At 37.4% G+C, this 17757-nt stretch overlaps 1 protein-coding gene across 1 annotated transcript in view; it reads right to left on the bottom strand.

Moving 5' to 3' along the window:
* EPB41L5 (erythrocyte membrane protein band 4.1 like 5) overlaps positions 1 to 17757 on the bottom strand; it is a 136655-nt gene that overhangs the window by 102492 nt on the left and 16406 nt on the right. Inside the window, exon 3 of the mRNA XM_047085645.1 lies at positions 9752 to 9856. Coding sequence (XP_046941601.1) covers positions 9752 to 9856 — 105 coding nt within the window. The remainder of the gene's footprint in view (positions 1 to 9751; positions 9857 to 17757) is intronic.

Genomic DNA, 17757 nt, shown 5'->3' with positions numbered 1-17757 from the left:
AATCCATATTCATGGATAAGATTTAACATTATAATGATAGCAAAAGGACAGACTCAGTGCAATCCGGATCAAACTTCCAATTGCCTTTTTTTCCCCCAGAAATGAACAAGCTAATCCTAAAATGTATATGGAAATACAGGTGACCCCAAACAGCCAAAACAATCTTGAAACAGAAGAACAAAATTGAAGGATTCACACTTAAATTCCAATTTCAAACTTAGCAAAAAATTACAGTAATCAAGACAATGTAGTGCTGGCATAAGGATCAACATATGGACAGATGAATGGAACAGAAGCCAGAAGCCAGAAGCCAGAAATAAACTCATATAACTGGCTAACTGATTTTCAATAAGCCAAGATCATTCAATGGAGAAAAGAATAACCTTTTCAATAAACAGTGCTAGGACTACTGGATATCCATATGCAAAAGAATGAAGTTAGCCCCCTACCTTACAACACATACAAAAATTAACTCCAAAAGATAAAGAAAAAAACAAAATAGGCAGCAGTTTTGCAGATATGACCAAAAGCATTAAAAAAAAGCAGATAAATTAGACTTCATCAAAATTAAAAAATTATGTGCAAAGGACACTATCAAGAAAGTAAAAAGAAAATCTACAAAATGGGGAAAAATATTTGCAAATCACAGATCTGAAAAATGTCTACTACTGAAAAAAATATATGAACTCTTACAACTCAACAAACAAATAACCCAATTTTAAAATGTGCAAAGGATCTGAATAGACATTTTTCCAAAGAAGATACAGAAACAGCCAAAAAAGCACATGAAAAGATACTTAATATCACTAGGCTTTAGGGAAGTTCAAGTCAAAAACCACAAAGGACCACTTCATATCAACTAGGATAGCTAGAATCAAAAAAGAAATACTGTGGGGGTGCCTGAGTAGCTCAGTTAAGCATCCAAGTCTTGATTTCGGCTCATCGTGATCGCACGGTCTGCAGGATCGAGCCCCGTGTTGGACTGTGCGCTGACAGCATGGAGCCTGCGTGGTATTCTCTCTCTCCCTCTTCCCCACTGGTACTGGCACTCTCTCTCAAAATAAACAAACATTAAAAAGGAAAGAAATAATGTGTTTGTGAGGACACAGAGAAATCAGAACCCCCCACACATTACTGGAAAGAATGTGGAATACTAGTCATTATGGAAAAGTTTGGCAGTTCCTCAAAAAGTTAAACAGTTACCTTATGCCCCAGCAAATTCACTCCTAGATACATACCCAAGAAACTGAAAATTATACTCATGCAAAAATTCGTACACAATGTTAATAGCAGCACTATTCCTAAGAGCCAAAAATGAATGAACTCAAATGTCCATCAATGAATTGAGTAAACAAAATGTAGCATATCCATACAACAGAATATTACTCAACCATAAGGATCAAGTATAGGGAGATGCCACAATACAAACCTTGAAAATATTATGCTTAAGCACATTCCCAGACTCAAAAGGCTATATATTATGTAATTCTATTTACATGAAATTTTCAAAATAGGTACATCCATACAAACAGAAAGATTAGTGTTTGCCAGAGGCTGTGGGAGAGGGGAAATGGGAAGAGACCATTAATGTAAGTAGGGTTTCTTTTGCAATGAAAATATTCTGGAATTAGATAGTGATGTGATGGCTGCACAACCCTGTGAATACACTAAAAACCGCAAGTGAGTTTTATGATGTGTAAATTACATCTCAATGTTTTCAATGTGGCCTACTTTAGGCAAAAGTTATGTGGCCACCTCAAGTAAAACCTACTATATTTTACTCAAGCATGCCTTCTTTCTTCCCTCTAATCCTCCTACTCTAAACCATACCTCTAGGAAAATCATTCTTCAACACTATTTCCAAAGAAGTGCTTCATATACTACTCTGTATTTATAAGGTAACTGGAACATAAAAAGCTTCCTCTTCCCAAATAATTCAGTCCAGAAGTAATTAGGTGGTCAGGGTAATGCCAGAATCTGTACAGGGAGAGGTTAGAGATTGATTCCATCCAGAGTGAGTTATCACTCAAGTAAACATCCTGATGACAATCAAACCCTGGTTTCTGTAGAAGAGAACTGCAAATATGGGAAAGGAAAAAAACTACAATCAGCCTTGTGGCACCGAATGTGTCAATTTATATATAAGATTACAGAAATAAACGTAAACATACATTCCCTAAGTCTGACCACAAAGCCAACTGGAGAACTAGCAAATTACAGGGCTAGAGCAGGGAAATACAGTATGAACATGGAACGTATTCTTGGGCCAGAAAGTAAGGTAATACCCAAAGAATGATGGTGCGTGTTAAAAGAACACAGAAACCATCTTGAAGCAGTTCCCACCACCCAAACTTGGGAAACTTTGAGCATCAAAAGAAATAGTAGTTACAAATGATAACACACCGGTTAAGACAAGAATCCATTAGTTCATAAATAAACAGAAAGTTTGATGAGAAAGTGGTCTTTTTCGGCACTAAATAAATAAACAAATAAATAAGCAAGCGAGCAAGCAAGCAACCTTATTAATTACAAAGAGAAAAAGAATATAATGGAGACATCTGGCAGACACCACCTTAATCAAGGGATCAAAGTGAATATCACCTGTAATGAGACAAAATGAAATTAAATGTTACTTGATAGAATAAGAAGAACACAGCATCACTTCATTTATTTTTCTGTCAAAGTGTCTATGATTAATCTAGTTCATGAGGAAACATCAGACAAACCCAAACTGAGAGCTTATAAGACAACTGCCCTGTATCTTCAAAAGTATAGAAGTTAAGGAAAGAATGAAGAACCACAGCATTCCAAGACGAAGGCAACTAAAGAAATTTGACAACTGAATGTAAAACATGAATCCCACCGAACTAGACCCTTTGGCTATAAAGGACACTGTAGAGACAAGTGGCAAAATTTGAATGGAGTCTGTGGATTAGATGGTGGTAATGTCACAATGTCAACTTCCTAGTTTTGATGGTTGTACTGAGTTATGCATAATATACTTGTTTGTAGGAAACATACACTAAAGAATTCAGGGGTGATGAGACATCTACAGCTCTTTCTCAAATGGTTCCACAGAAATATTTACACTGTTCTTGCAACTTTTCTGTAAGTATGCCATTATTTCAGCTACAAATCAAATATTTATATATGAACATAAAATGAGCTGGTATAAGCAAAAGTTAACAACAGCAAATTCATATGTGTACATAGGAAAAAAAAGTAAACTACGGTTTCATCATATAACTTTGGTTATCTCCATGATGGATGAATAATTCCAGTCATACATATTTTAGACTGATGTGAAATGACCAATAAACTAAACTTGAACACACTAACTTTACATATATAAGCATACAATATATTCAAGATTAAAATGTAACATGTAATTCCTTGATCATTTTTTCAAGGTTTTTAATTTAATTCCAGGAGCGTTAACATACGGTGTTAAGTTTCAGGTGTACAATACAGTGATTCAAAAATTCTATACATTACTTAGTGCTCATTGTGGTAAGTGCTCTCATTAATCCCTATCACCTATTTCACCCACCCACCTCTCCTCTGGTAACTATCAGTTTGTTCTCTATAATTAAGAGTCTGTTTCTTGGTTTGTCTTTTTTTTTTCTTTGCTCATTTGTTCCACATTTGAATGAAATCATATGGTATTTGTCATTCTCTGACTTATTTAGCTTAGCATTATATTTTCTAGTTCATCTAACTTGTTGTAAATGGCAGAATAATATTCCATTTATATTATTAAGTCTATTGATGGACACTTGAGCTGCTTGCATAATTTGAATATTGTAAATAATGTTGCAATAAACACAGAGGTGCATGTATCCTTTTGAATTAGTGTTTTTGTATTCTGTGGGTAAATAACCAAAAGTGTAATTACTGGATCATATGGTAGTTCTATTTTCACTCTTTTGAGGAACCTCTTTACCGTTTTCCACGATGGCTGCACCAGTTTGCAATGCCACCAGCAGTGCACAAGTGTTTCTTTTTCTCAACATCTTCACCAACACTTCTTGTTCCTTGTGTTTTTGATTTTAGCCATTCTGACAGATGTGAGGTGATATCTCATTGCAGTCTTGATTTGCATTTCCCTGATGAGTGATGTTGAGCATCTTTTCATGTGTCTGTGGGCTATCTGAATGTCTTCTTTACAGAAATGTCTGTTCATATTTTCTATTTTTTTAAATTGGATAATTTGTTTTTTTAAGTTTTGAGGTGTGTAAGGTTCTTTATATATTTTGGATATTAAGCCTTTATCAGATATGTCACTTGCAAATATATTCTCCCATTCGTAGGCTGTGTTTCGTTTTGTTGATTATTTCCTTTGCTATGCAGAAGCTTTTTATTCTGATGTAGTCCCAATAGTTTATTTTTATTTCCCCTGTTTATGGAAACATATCTAAAAAAGTGCTGCTATAGCTGATGTCGGAAAAATTACTGCCTGTGCTCTTTTCCAGGATTTTTATGGTTTCAGGTCTCACATTAGGTCTTTAATCCATTTTGAGTTCATTTTTGTGTATGGTAGAAGAAAGTAGACCAGCTTCATTCTTTTGCATGTAGCTGTCCAGTTTTCCCAACACCATTTGTCAAAGAGACTGTCTTTTTCCCAATGCATATATATCTTGACTCTTCTGTGAAAGACTAATTGACCATATTTGTGGGCTTGTTTCTGGGCTTTCTATCCCGTTCCATTGATCTATGTGTCTACTTTTGTGCCGATATCATACTGTTATGATTACTACAACTTTGTAATGTACTTGAAATCTAGAAGCGTGGTACTTCCAATTTAGTTTTTCCTTTTTAAGACTGTTTTAGCCATTTGGGGTTTTTTGTGGTTCCAAACAAATTTTAGGATTATTTGTTCTGGTTCTGTAAACATGTTATTGATATATATTTTTTTAAATGTTTAAAATTTAAAAAAAAACTTTCTTAATTAAAAGAAATAGGGGCACCTGGGTAGCTCAGTTAAGTGTTCAACTCTTGATTCAGTTCAGTATGTATATATGTATTATATATATATTATATACATACATATGTTTACATATTAATACATATTAACATGCTAATATTTGTTGAGGATTTTTGTATCTTTGTTCACCAGAGCTATTGCCCTGTAGTCCTTTTTTTCGTAGTGTCTGGATCTGGTTTTGGTATTAGGGCCCTCAGTCATTTTATTTTTTTTTATTTTTTTTTTTTTAATTTTTTTTTTCAACATTTTATTTTATTTTTGGGACAGAGAGAGACAGAGCATGAACGGGGGAGGGGCAGAGAGAGAGGGAGACACAGAATCGGAAACAGACTCCAGGCTCTGAGCCATCAGCCCAGAGCCCGACGCGGGGCTCGAACTCACAGACTGCGAGATCGTGACCTGGCTGAAGTCGGACGCTTAACCGACTGCGCCACCCAGGCGCCCCGATCATTTTATTTTTTTTACCCTGCCTCAACCTTCTTTGGATTCTACATTTAGGTCTACACACTAAATTTGACAAACAGATGTGAAAATCATAGGACTAACTTAATTTACACAGATGATCCTGGCCAAAAAGTCCACTTGATCTATCAAGTTCACTATCTTCACCAACAAACTGAACTGTTTGCAAGGTATCAATTTTGTTTCATTCTGGGGTTAAATCTGGTCATGTGACAAATACCGGAAAGTCTTCTCTATTTACTGATGTCATAAAATTGGAGAATCATGAGTTAGCAGTTTAAGAATAATTAAAGGTTTATCTAGAGCTCATTTTGAATAGCTTTCATCTACCAGCTACTGTCCTTCTAGTTCAACTCCAGAGTATTCTAGTGACAGCAAAAACCTTAACTAAAAATAAATCTTACTTAACTTTAATTTTAATGCCTAGATTTCTGGGCATTGGGAAGGATAAACTAGAACTAAAAAGAGCACAGGTTGGGGCGCCTGGGTGGCGCAGTCGGTTAAGCGTCCGACTTCAGCCAGGTCACGATCTCACGGTCCGTGAGTTCGAGCCCCGCGTCGGGCTCTGGGCTGATGGCTCGGAGCCTGGAGCCTGTTTCCGATTCTGTGTCTCCCTCTCTCTCTGCCCCTCCCCCGTTCATGCTCTGTCTCTCTCTGTCCCAAAAATAAATAAACGTTGAAAAAATAAATAAATAAATAAATAAATAAATAAAGAGCACAGGTTAAAAGTTCTGGGGCACCTGCTTGGCTCAGTTAGGGGTGCATGCGATTCTTGATCATAAGGTCACGAGTTCAAGCCCCATGTGGGGTGTACAGATGATTTAAATAAAACTTCATTTTTTTTTTAAAGTCTATTTTGAGAGAAAGAGAGCGCATGTGCGCATGTGCAACGGGGGAGGGGCAAAGAAAGGAAGAGAGAGAATCAGCAGCAGGATACACGTCATCACTGTAGAGCCCAATACAGGCCTCAATCTCACAAACCACAGGATCATGACCTGAGCCAAAATCAAGAGTCAAACGCTTTACCAACTAAGCCACCCAGGCGCCCCTTAAATAAATAAAACTTTAAAAACTGGGGGGGGGGGGGGGGGGGGGAGTTCTAATGCTGGCTTTACCAAAAACTTGTTAGAACCAGAAGAAAGGCACAATACGTGTGTCAAATGAGGGAAGAAACAGTAATGGATCTAGCAATTCAGTGATTATTGATATTAACAAAGAGCAAAGAATACAACTTAGCAATGGCCACTTCTTAGAATAGAAAGAAGTGTCTATTTCTTTCCCCAATGACAACAGTCCCCCTTATCTGTGGGAGATACATTCCAAGACCTCCAGGGGATGTCTGAAACCACACAGACTAACTACCGAACCCAACATATGCTATGTTTTCCTACACATACATACCTATAATAAAACTAAATGTATGAATTAGGCACAATAAGGTATTAATAACAATAATGAAATAGAACAATTATAATATACCATAATAAAAGTTCTGTAAATGTGGTCTCTCTCTCTCTCTCTCTCACAATATCTTATACTGTATTCATCTTTTTTTGTGTGATGCTGTGAGATGATAAAATGCCTACATGATGAGATGAAGTGAGGTGAATGTTGTAAGCGTTGTGATGTAGCGCTGGGCTACCAGTGACCTTCTGACAATATGTCAGAAGGAGGATCATCTGCTTCCAAACTGGGGTTGAACATGGGTAAATGAAACCATGGAAAGCGAAACCACAGAAAAGGAGAGACTACTGTATTTGTAGATCTTAAGGAAAGAAGGTACTTGAAACTTAATGTTAGCATATTTCGACCTCTTCTTCTACAACCCCTCAAAAAACAGGATGCTACGAATTATTTATCCCTAACATCATTTATTTTTTCATTGCTTGCAAGACTGTAATTCTATTATTTGAAAGATGACTAGTGAATGATATTAAACCCAAGAGTCAACAAAGCCTTTATATCAAACTAAGCAGTGCACCAGAATTTAATTCAATAAATGGTTTGTGTATCTGCTACATGCCAAGCAACAGAGGTTACACTCATTCCCTGCCCTTGATGGATTTAGTCTAATCAAAGAGAAACAACATTAAGAAGAAAAATAAAACACCTCCCACACAAATTCCATCCAGAGATAAAAACACTAAAACTACAGAAAAGAGTTTTGCAAATTTTTTCACGTATATGTGTGCATATGTCCACTTACTTAAAAATTGAAAAACTCATACTGTTTTGTAATTCTCTTGACATCATTTTATGTCAATTAGTATACTTAAAAAAATCACGATTTTTAAAAAAAAAAATTTTTTTTAACCTTTATTTTTGAGACAGAGAGAGACAGAGCATGAATGGGGGAGGGTCAGAGAGAGGGAGACACAGAATCTGAAACAAGCTCCGGGCTCTGAGCTGTCAGCACAGAGCCTGACGTGGGGCTCGAACTCATGGACTGTGAGATCATAACCTGAGCCAAAGTCGGACGCTTAACCGACTGAGCCACCCAGGCACCCCAAAAAAAAATCACGATTTTTAATGAGCTGCAGAGTATTTCACTGTACAAGTGTGTCAAAATTTACCTAACCAATAGTCTGTTGCTAAATGCTCATGCTTAATTTCTTTTAACCCAGGAAGGGAGACTAGGAGTAGGGAAATCAGAGAAAAAAATTACAGCTAACATTATTAACAGCTGTAAATTTAGCCAAGATACTCTATAAAGCCAACTACGGATAAGCCATCTCCAAAAGAGTTTTTAATAGCATCTTATAGAGGTATTCTAGTTAATTTATTAATCACAGCAAATGAATGAATGTCCCGCTCCAAAAAGAACTTGAGATGTCTTATATATTGTTCCTATGAGTCCTAGACATGACAATTAATGTGTCACTCACTAAGCACATACACACACATCCCCCTCCATCACAGACTTCCAGAAAACAAGGCTTAATGTTTTGATATCCTTATCTCTACATCCTCCCTCTCCTTGCTACTATGAATGTCCTATTCCAGGCCTTAACATTACTTTTATCCCCAGTGTTTGCAATGACTCCTGACTTCAATCTCTGCCCATTCCAAATAATCCTACTCAATATTTCTATATAATGCTTTCTGAAGCAAAATATAACCTCCTGGCTTGAAAAGCTCCTAATGCCAATTATTAGAGAATAAATACTGCCTATTTATTATTTAATAGTTTTGGTATTCACTTTGGATGATATAGCCACTAACCCACCTTACAATCTTATCATCTACTACTTACTTTCTCTCAAATACCCTCCAGTCAAATCCCAATGGTACTCAGATCTTTGAAAAGCCTCCAACTTCCTACCCTATTACATATGCTGTTCTCTCATCTAAAATGCACAGGTCAGGGGACACCTGGGTGGCTCAGTGGGTTAAGCAACCAACTTGGCTCAGATCATGATCTCATGGCTCATGAGTTAGAGCCCCGCATCGGCCTTTGTGCTGATATCTCAGAGCCTGGAGCCTGCTTCAGATTCTGTTTCTCCCTCTCTGTCTCTGCCCCTCTTCCACTCATGCTCTCTCTCTCTCTCTCAAAAATGAATAAACATTAAAAAAAATAACAAAATAAAAAGTTTAATAAACAAATTTATATAAATCTTTTTCTCAAAAATGAATAAACATTAAAAAAAAATTTTTTTAATAATAAAATGCACAGGTCAGGATCACCTGGGTGGCTCAGTCAGCTAAGCATCCAACTCTTGATTTCAGCTCAGGTCATGATCTCATGATCATGAGTTCGAGCCCCACATCGGGCTCCACGCTGGGCGTGGAGTTGCTTAAGATTCTCTCTCTCCCTCTCTCTGCCCCTTCCCAGCTCGTTTTCTCTCCCTCTCTCTCTCTCACTCACTCAAAAAAACCCAGTAATAATAAAATGCACATGTCAAAGAACATTTATAGCTACAGAATCACAGATCAGAAAGGGATCTTGAAGATAACTTACTCTATTCACCTTAATTTGCAAATCAGTAACTTCCATCACTTACCCAAGAACCCACAATACTCCCATTCTATCACCCTTTCCATTGCACGGTGGTTCTCAAACTCTAGTACGCCCAACAACCAGCCCAGTGGTTACTGAAAAGACAGATTTCTTACCCTCATCTGCAAAGATTATGCTCTAGTAATATGGGCTAGGACCAGAACTCATTTTTTTTTTTTTTTGAACAAGAAAATTACAAGAAAAAGAGAATGACATATGAATATGTAGCCTGGTAGCACTTAGCACATCATCTGAAATTTTCCATTTCTGCTCCCATACTGGAATTTCCAAAAAAAACAGCTACTCACTGCTACTTGTGCAGAATCCATAAATCTCAGTCCAAAATAGTCACTTTCAATAAGGTCCAAGTGGTACATTATCTGATCAAAGAGCTCTTGTCCTTTGGCTTTTTTCTGAAATGGTAAGAAAATAAATTAATCAATAAATGACTTTAAAGATCAACAAGTGTGAACTGAAGATCTATTTTAAAAAAACATTACTTGCAGGGTGCCTGGGTGGTTTAGCTGGTTAAGCATCCAACTCTTGATTTTCGCTCAGGTCAAGATCTCAGGATTCGTGAGTTTGAGCCCCACGTAGGGCTCTGTGCTGACAGTGCTGACACTGCTTGGAATTCTCTCTCTCTCCTTCTCTGTCCCTCCCCTTCTGGTTTTGTCTCAAAATAAACTTAAAAAAATTTTTTTTGGGAGTGTCTGGATGGCTCAGTCGGTTAAGTGTCAACTTCGGCTCTGGACATGATCTCATGGTTCATGAGTTTGAGCCCCGTGTTGGGCTCTGTGCTGAGAGCTCAGAACCTAGAGCCTGCTTCAGGTTCTGTGTCTCCCTCTCTCTGCCCTCCCCAGCTTGCGCTCTCTCAAAACTGAATAAACGTTAAAAAAAAAAAATTAAAATTTTTCAATTAAGTTAAATTTAAAAAATAAAGTAAAAAAACATTACTTGCAATACCAAAAATACTACCATGTATCAAGTAACGGGTAAGATACTATAATTTCCCAATAAACTATTTAAAGCCAAAAGAGAATTTATGATCTATCTGCACTTCCATGGAAAGTGTTACTTCCTATCAACCAACAATTATTATCTTGTACTGAACATTGTGCATAAGGACAAACTCTTATCTTGTTAATTTTTAGAGTCCCTACTTCAAAAGAGCTCTATAATGTAACTGGAGAGAGAAAATACATAAGAAAACTTAAAACACTAACGTACGAATCATGTGGAACTGTGTATTTGCCAACAGATTTTAGAGAAGAGATAGTCATAAGAGACTAGAATCATCAGTCTTGGAGATCAGCCTTAAACTGGAAAACAATGTAAGGTAGAAAATGGCAAAAACAAAACTGGAACATGGGAGGAAATACAGGACAATGAGATAATACTGTCATCAATGCGGAAGACACAAATGGCAGGGGAAGGTAGATAATAAGCAAAGAAACGTGTGTGGAAAACGCAGTTCTCAAAGTGTGGTCTCAGGACCCAAGGGTTCCTCCAGATACTTTCAAAAGATCCTCAAGGTCCTAGGATTCTCCCCGTGTAACTCAATCAAAACAACATACTGCAACACAGTAAATGCAGAAGCAGAAACCAGAACCTAAGTATGTTCTATTAGACCAGACATTAATGAGATATGCAAAAGTGCATAAGACAATCACTCTTCTCACTAAATTCTTTTGTTTAGTAAAATAGTTATTTTTCACAAAAATACTTGTATGTTATTAATAACATACAAGGGTTATTTTATGGCTGTTTTAGGTTTTTTAAAGAGTATTTATTTTAAGAAAGAGAGAGAGAGTGTGCACGCAAGCACGTGGTGAGAGTGGGGGGAGTGAGAGAGAGAGGGAGAGAGAGAGAGGGAGAGAGAGAGAGGGAGAGAGAGAGAGGGGAGAGAGAGAGAGAGGGAGAGGAGAGAGAGGGAGAAGGAGGGAGGGAGGGAGGGAGGGAGGGAGGGAAGGAGGGGGGGGGAGAGAGAGAGAGAGAGAGAGAGAGAGAGAGAGAGAGAGAGAGAGAGAGAACGAGAACATGAATGAATTCCAAGCAGGCTCCATGCTGTCAGCACACAGCCCAACACAGGGCTCGATCCCTCAAATCATGAGATCATGACCTGAGAGGAAATCAAGAGTCAGACACTCAACGGACTGAGCCACCCAGGGACCCCTATTTTTTGCTGTCTTAAAATTATTTTTAAAAATTTTCAGTTTTAAATTCTAATAGGGTAACTATTGATAGCTATAACCCACATAAGCAAAAGCATTGTTAAGATCCTCAATTTTCAACAATTTTCATAAACATCCTAACCATGCCTCTCCTCCTATGTAATTTTAAATTATGACATAGGTATTTCTTGTAAAATTATATATATCTATAGATCTATATATTTTACTCAGTCATCAAACTGTCTTTTAACTGACATCCTTAAAATACAACTTGTATTTTTGCTTTTCCTGCACTTTTTACAATCTTTCTTTTTGATAAATAAAAGTGCTATCCATATATCCCTTTATCAAGAGAAGAACTTTACAATGCCCTCATGCCCATCATCTCCCCTCCATCCAATCCTCATGTCAATGAGCATACTTTCTCTATTTCTTTTCTTTGGTCGTGGCTAATTTTTTTTTTTTTTAATTTTTTTTTTCAACGTTTTTATTTATTTTTGGGACAGAGAGAGACAGAGCATGAACGGGGGAGGGGCAGAGAGAGAGGGAGACACAGAATCGGAAACAGGCTCCAGGCTCCGAGCCATCCGCCCAGAGCCTGACGTGGGGCTCGAACTCACGGACCGCGAGATCGTGACCTGGCTGAAGTCGGACGCTTAACCGACTGCGCCACCCAGGCGCCCCCGTGGCTAATTTTTTTTAAGATGACAATCTTTATTTTGGTATTTTGATCATTCTTTATACATCTTACATTTGTACATCACACATACCTAACAGCATCTGCTAGATTTGTTTCTCCACTCGTTTAAGTTCTTCCTACAGAAATGTTCTCCATGTGGGACTTTGTACGGCCTATCTTTAAAGGTCTTCTATGTTTGAGAGTATTTTCAACATGCTTTTATACTTGAATGCTTATTGTCACCTTATAAAATTTAAGGTTCAGAGTTATTTTCTTTCAACACTGTTCAATACTCAAAACGTATTACTCTTTCATCTTCTTACAGCTTATGTGCTGTTGAAAAGTGTGATGACAATTCGAATTCTGGTCCTTAATGTTATTAATTCTTGGTTAGCTTTTAAACTTCTCGATCTCTGATAGTCTTAAATTTCAATACAATGTGTCTAAGTGTGGTTTTTTCCTCATCTCTATATTGTATTCTATTGGGCCTTTTAAATCTGAGATCTTTCATCTCCCTTTAATTCTGGGAAAACAATCTATTATTTCCTCAAATATTTGTCCTCTATTTTTCTAAGTTTCCTACCTAAGTGCCAGCACTTCTACTCTTTTTCTTAAACATGTGTTTATTTAATACTCCCAATTATCCTGATGATTATGGCTTATTTGTCCATTTAATAAATACATAACATAGAAAAAGTTCAGAAGGCTTTAGTAGTATGACTCCATTGCATAGCTACAAAAATGACAAGGCTAGAATTTGCATTTTGCTCTCTCCCAAGCTCCAATTTCCTAAGGTTACACACCACACCCAGATTTTAACTGGAATGTCACCTCTCAGATCAGTAATTAGATACCCCCAACTTCTTATCACAACCTCATCTCTATCTTGTTCACAAAATTACTCTCAATGCCTAGATTCTCCAACTACAATGGGAACTTCCAGTACACTGATCCCACTTAACAAGCATCAGTCTCCATTTTTTTTTTTAACATAACTAAATTTACCATTTTAACATATACAATTCAATGTCATTAAACATATTCCCAATGTGTACAACTGTCACCACCCTTCATTTCCAGAACTTATAATACCAATCAGAAACTCTGTACCCATTAAACAACCATTTTTCACACTCCCTCCCTTTAACCCCTAATAACCTCTTTCCTACTTTATGTGGCTCATGAATTTACCCATTCTACATACATCACATAAGTAGAATCATACAGTATATGTCCTTTTGTGTCTGCCTTATCTCACTTAGCATAATGTTTTCAAGGTTCATCCATGTTGTAGCAGGTTTCAAAATTTCATTCCTTTTTAAAACCGAATAATATTCCATTGTATGTATATACCGTATCGTTTATCTGGTCATCTGCTGATAAACATCTGGGTTGTTTCCACCTTTTAGCTATTGTGAATACTGCTATGAACACTGGTATACAAGTATCTGTTTGAGTCCCTGCTTTCAATACTTTTGGGAATGTACTTAGGAGTGGAATATGATAACCCTATGTTTTTAACTTTTGAGGAACTGCCCAATTGTTTTCCATGGTAGCTGTACCATTTTGCATTCCCACCAGCAATTCATAAGATTCTAATTTCTCCACATCCTCACCAACATTTGTTATTTTCTGGGGTTGTTTTGCTTGGTTTTGTTTGATACAGCCATCCTAATGGATGTGAAAGGACGTGATTTTGATTTGCATTTCCCTAATGCCCTAATGGTGATGTTGAGCATACTTTCAGGTGCTTATTGGCCATCTGCATATTTTCTTAGAGAAATATCTATTCAAGTCCTTTGTACACATTTAAAAGAAAAATTTTACTGAAGTATAGTTAAAATACAACATTACATTAGTTTTAGGCATACAGCATAGTGATTGAACCATTACATAAAGTACAAAACGCTCACCACAGTAAGTGTAGTTATCATCGTCACCATACAAAGTTATTCCAATATTACTGACTATATTCCCTATGCTCTACTTTTGTCACCCTAATTTATTAATTTTATAACTGGAAGTTTGCACTTCTTAGTCCTCTTTTACCTGCTTCACCCACCTCCTGACCCACTACAAATTCATTGTTCAGCTGCATCTAGACCATCACTTGCTGCTTATATTCTTCTTTTCTCCTAATAAATTATTCCAGGTCACCGCCTCACTTGACATCCTGTTTTCTGAAGATTAAGACCATCAAGATATTACCTTTTCATCAGCCTTCCACCTTTCCCAGCAAAGGATGGCAGTGCTTTCTAGAATACTCACTCTATAATCTCCACCTATGTATATAAAACCAATTTCTGAGAAACATTTTTCCTATTCATTTAACAAACTCAGATCTCCCCTATCTAGCCATTCTCTAGATGCTGTTATTTCCTTCCTTCCTGTTACCGCCAAATCTCATGGCAATTCTTCAACTTCCCTTCATAACTAAATAATACTGATTAAGCACCTACTAGGTACAAGGGACTAAAAGAGGTCCAAAAAATATAAGATTGTCCCCAATAATTCCCTTAAATCCTCTATTTCCTTTTTTAGAGATTTTTTAAGTTTACTTATTTTGAGAGAGAGAGAGACAGAGCATGCGAGCAAGGGAGGAGCAGAAAGAGAGGGAAAAAGGAGAGAGAGAATACCAAGCAGGCTCCACAGTGTCAGCACGCGTTTGAACTCACAAACCAAGAAATCATGACCCGAGCCGAAACCAAGAGAGTTGGAGGCTTACCTGACTGAGCCACCTAGGCTCCCCTGCTTTAAGCCCTCTAAATCTGGCTTCTAAACACATCATTGCACCACTCCATCATAGGGCCCTCCTTTTTCCGCTTCATTCTTTTACTCCTCTCTCAGTGACAGCAGACTATGCTCTCATGATCTTCCACACAATCAATATCCCCCACTCCACCACAGCGAAATTGTATTTTACTCAGGTCTGATCTCCACTTTCTTCCCTGCACCATATCCATGTACTAAGCATTCCTTCTCCTGCAGTCTCACTGCCACGATTAGTCCACAGCCCCATCGTCGTGTGCCTTCATTAATATTCAGTCTCCAGATTTTGTTTTCCTGTAATGAATCAAGGAAATCAACTCTAAATCATCTCTTGAGTACTAAAAAAAAACGTTAAATGGAATATAACACAAGTATGCAAAATTCCATGCATCTTTAAAAACAGGTGTGAGATATAATTCACATATCATTCACCTATTAAAAGTACTAACTTCAGGGGCACCTAGGTGGCTCCGTCAGTTAAGTGTCTGACTTTGACTCAGGTCATGATCTCATGGTTTGTGAGTTTGAGCCCCATGTTGGGCTCTGTGCTGACAGCTCAGAGCCTGGATTTCGTGTCTCCCTCTCTCTCTCTGCCCCTCTCTGACTCACACTCTGTCTCTCAAAAATAAACATTAATGTTTTTTAAGTACAAAATTCAAAGGTATAATCACAGATATGTACAACCATCACAATTTCAGAACATCTTCATACCTCAAAAAGAAACCTTGTATTTTTTAGCTTTTGCTCCAACCACCATTCCCACCACTCCCTCAGTCCCTACCCATCTGCCCTAGGCAACCACCAAACCACTAATCTACACTTTTTTTTCATATAGATTTCTTTATTCTGGACTTTCATATAAATGGAATCATATAATATGTGGTCCTTTGTGACTGGCTTCTTTCACCCAGCCAATGTTTTCAAAGTTCACCCATGTAGCATGTATCAGAACTTCATTTCCTTCATGGCCAAATAATATCCCATTATATGGATATAACACATTTTGTTTATCCATTCAACTTTTGAGAGATAGCTGGGGTTTTTTTTTCCCACCTTTTGGATAGTAAGAATAACACTGTTATGATCATCTGTGTACAAGTTTTTGTCTAAACCTATGTTTTCAATTCTCTTGGATACATACCTAAAAGAATTGCTGGGTCACATGGTAACTATGTTTAATCACCTGAGGAACTGTAGGCTTTATTCCAAAGCAGATGTACAATTTATAGGACTGTCAAAAATGTAAGAGTGTTAAAGTTTCTCCACATTCTCACCAACACTTAGTATTATCTGACAGCTTCATTTTAACTTTCACAGTTGACATGTAGTATCTCACCATGGTTGTGATTTGCATTTCTCTGCTGACTAATGATGTCAAGCATCATTTCATGTGCCTATCGGTCATTTGCATATCTTATTTGGAGAAGGGTCTATTCAGATCCTTCGCCCCCCATCCTCTTTTTTTTTTTTTTTTTCCTTAAAGAGAGAGTGTGAGCAGAGAAGCAGATGGAGAGGGAGAGAGAGAGAATCCTAAGCAGGCTCCATCCCAGTGTGGAGCCTGACACGGGGCTCAATCTCACGACCATAAAATCACAACCTGAGCCCAAATCAAGAGTTGGACACTTAACAGACCAAGCCACCTAGGCACCCCATTGCCCATTTTCAGTGTGTTGTCTTTGGGACGCCTGGGTGGCTCAGTTGGTTAAGCATCCAACTTCGGCTCAAGTCATGATCTCATGGTTCATGGTTGGAGCCCCACGTCAGGCTCTGTGTGGACAGCTCGGAGCCTGGAGCCTGCTTCGAATTCCGTGTCTCCCTCTCTTTGCTCCCTGCCCACCGCCCCCAACTCCTGCTGTCTCTCAAAAATAAATAAACATAAAAAAAATTTAATTGGGTTGTCTTTTTATTATTGGGTTTTAACAGTTCTTTATATATTCTAGACGTAAGTGCTTATCAAATATGTAACCTACAAATACTCTTTCCCATTCTGAGAATCTTTTCAGTTTCTTGATGATGGCCTTTGAGACACAAAAGTTCTTCATTTTGATAAAAGTCCAACTTATTTTTTTTTTATTTTGTTGTCCATGTTTTTCATGTCATACCTAAAAAACCAAATCCAAGGTCATGAAGATTTATCCCTACATTTTGTTTTAAGAGTTTTATCGTCTTATCTTTTATGTTTAGGTCTTTGGTCCATTTTGAGTTAACTTTTGTATATGGTGTCAGCTAAAGTTTCAACTTCACTTTATTCTCTCATATATGGCTATCCAGTTCTCCTACCACCACTGGTTGAAAAGACTATTCTTTCCCCCAATAAATGGCTCTGGAACCCTCATCATAAATCAAATGACCATAACCAAAGCTATCTTGAGAAAGAACAAGGCTGGAGATCTCACAACCCCAAACTTGAAACTACACTACAAAGCTATTTTTTTATACTACAAAGCTATATTAACAAAAGCAGTATGGTACTGGCACAAAAACAGACACATAGATCAATGGAAAAGGACAGAGAACCCAGAAATAAATCCATGCTTATATGCCTAATTAATCTACAACAAATGAAGCAAAAATATACACTAGGGGAAAGACAGTCTCTTCAATAAATGGGACTGGGTAAACAGGATAGTCATATGCAAAAGAATGAAACAAGACCACTATCTTATACCATATACAAAAATTAACTCAACATGGA

This window comes from Lynx rufus, unplaced genomic scaffold (genome assembly GCF_022079265.1).
Source record: "Lynx rufus isolate CCGP_SWC_20201006 ecotype Redwood Valley unplaced genomic scaffold, mLynRuf1.p SCAF_2, whole genome shotgun sequence".
Lineage (NCBI taxonomy): Eukaryota > Metazoa > Chordata > Mammalia > Carnivora > Felidae > Lynx > Lynx rufus.
Note: the sequence above shows the minus strand (reverse complement) of the source record. Positions and strands in the feature narration are given on the sequence as shown.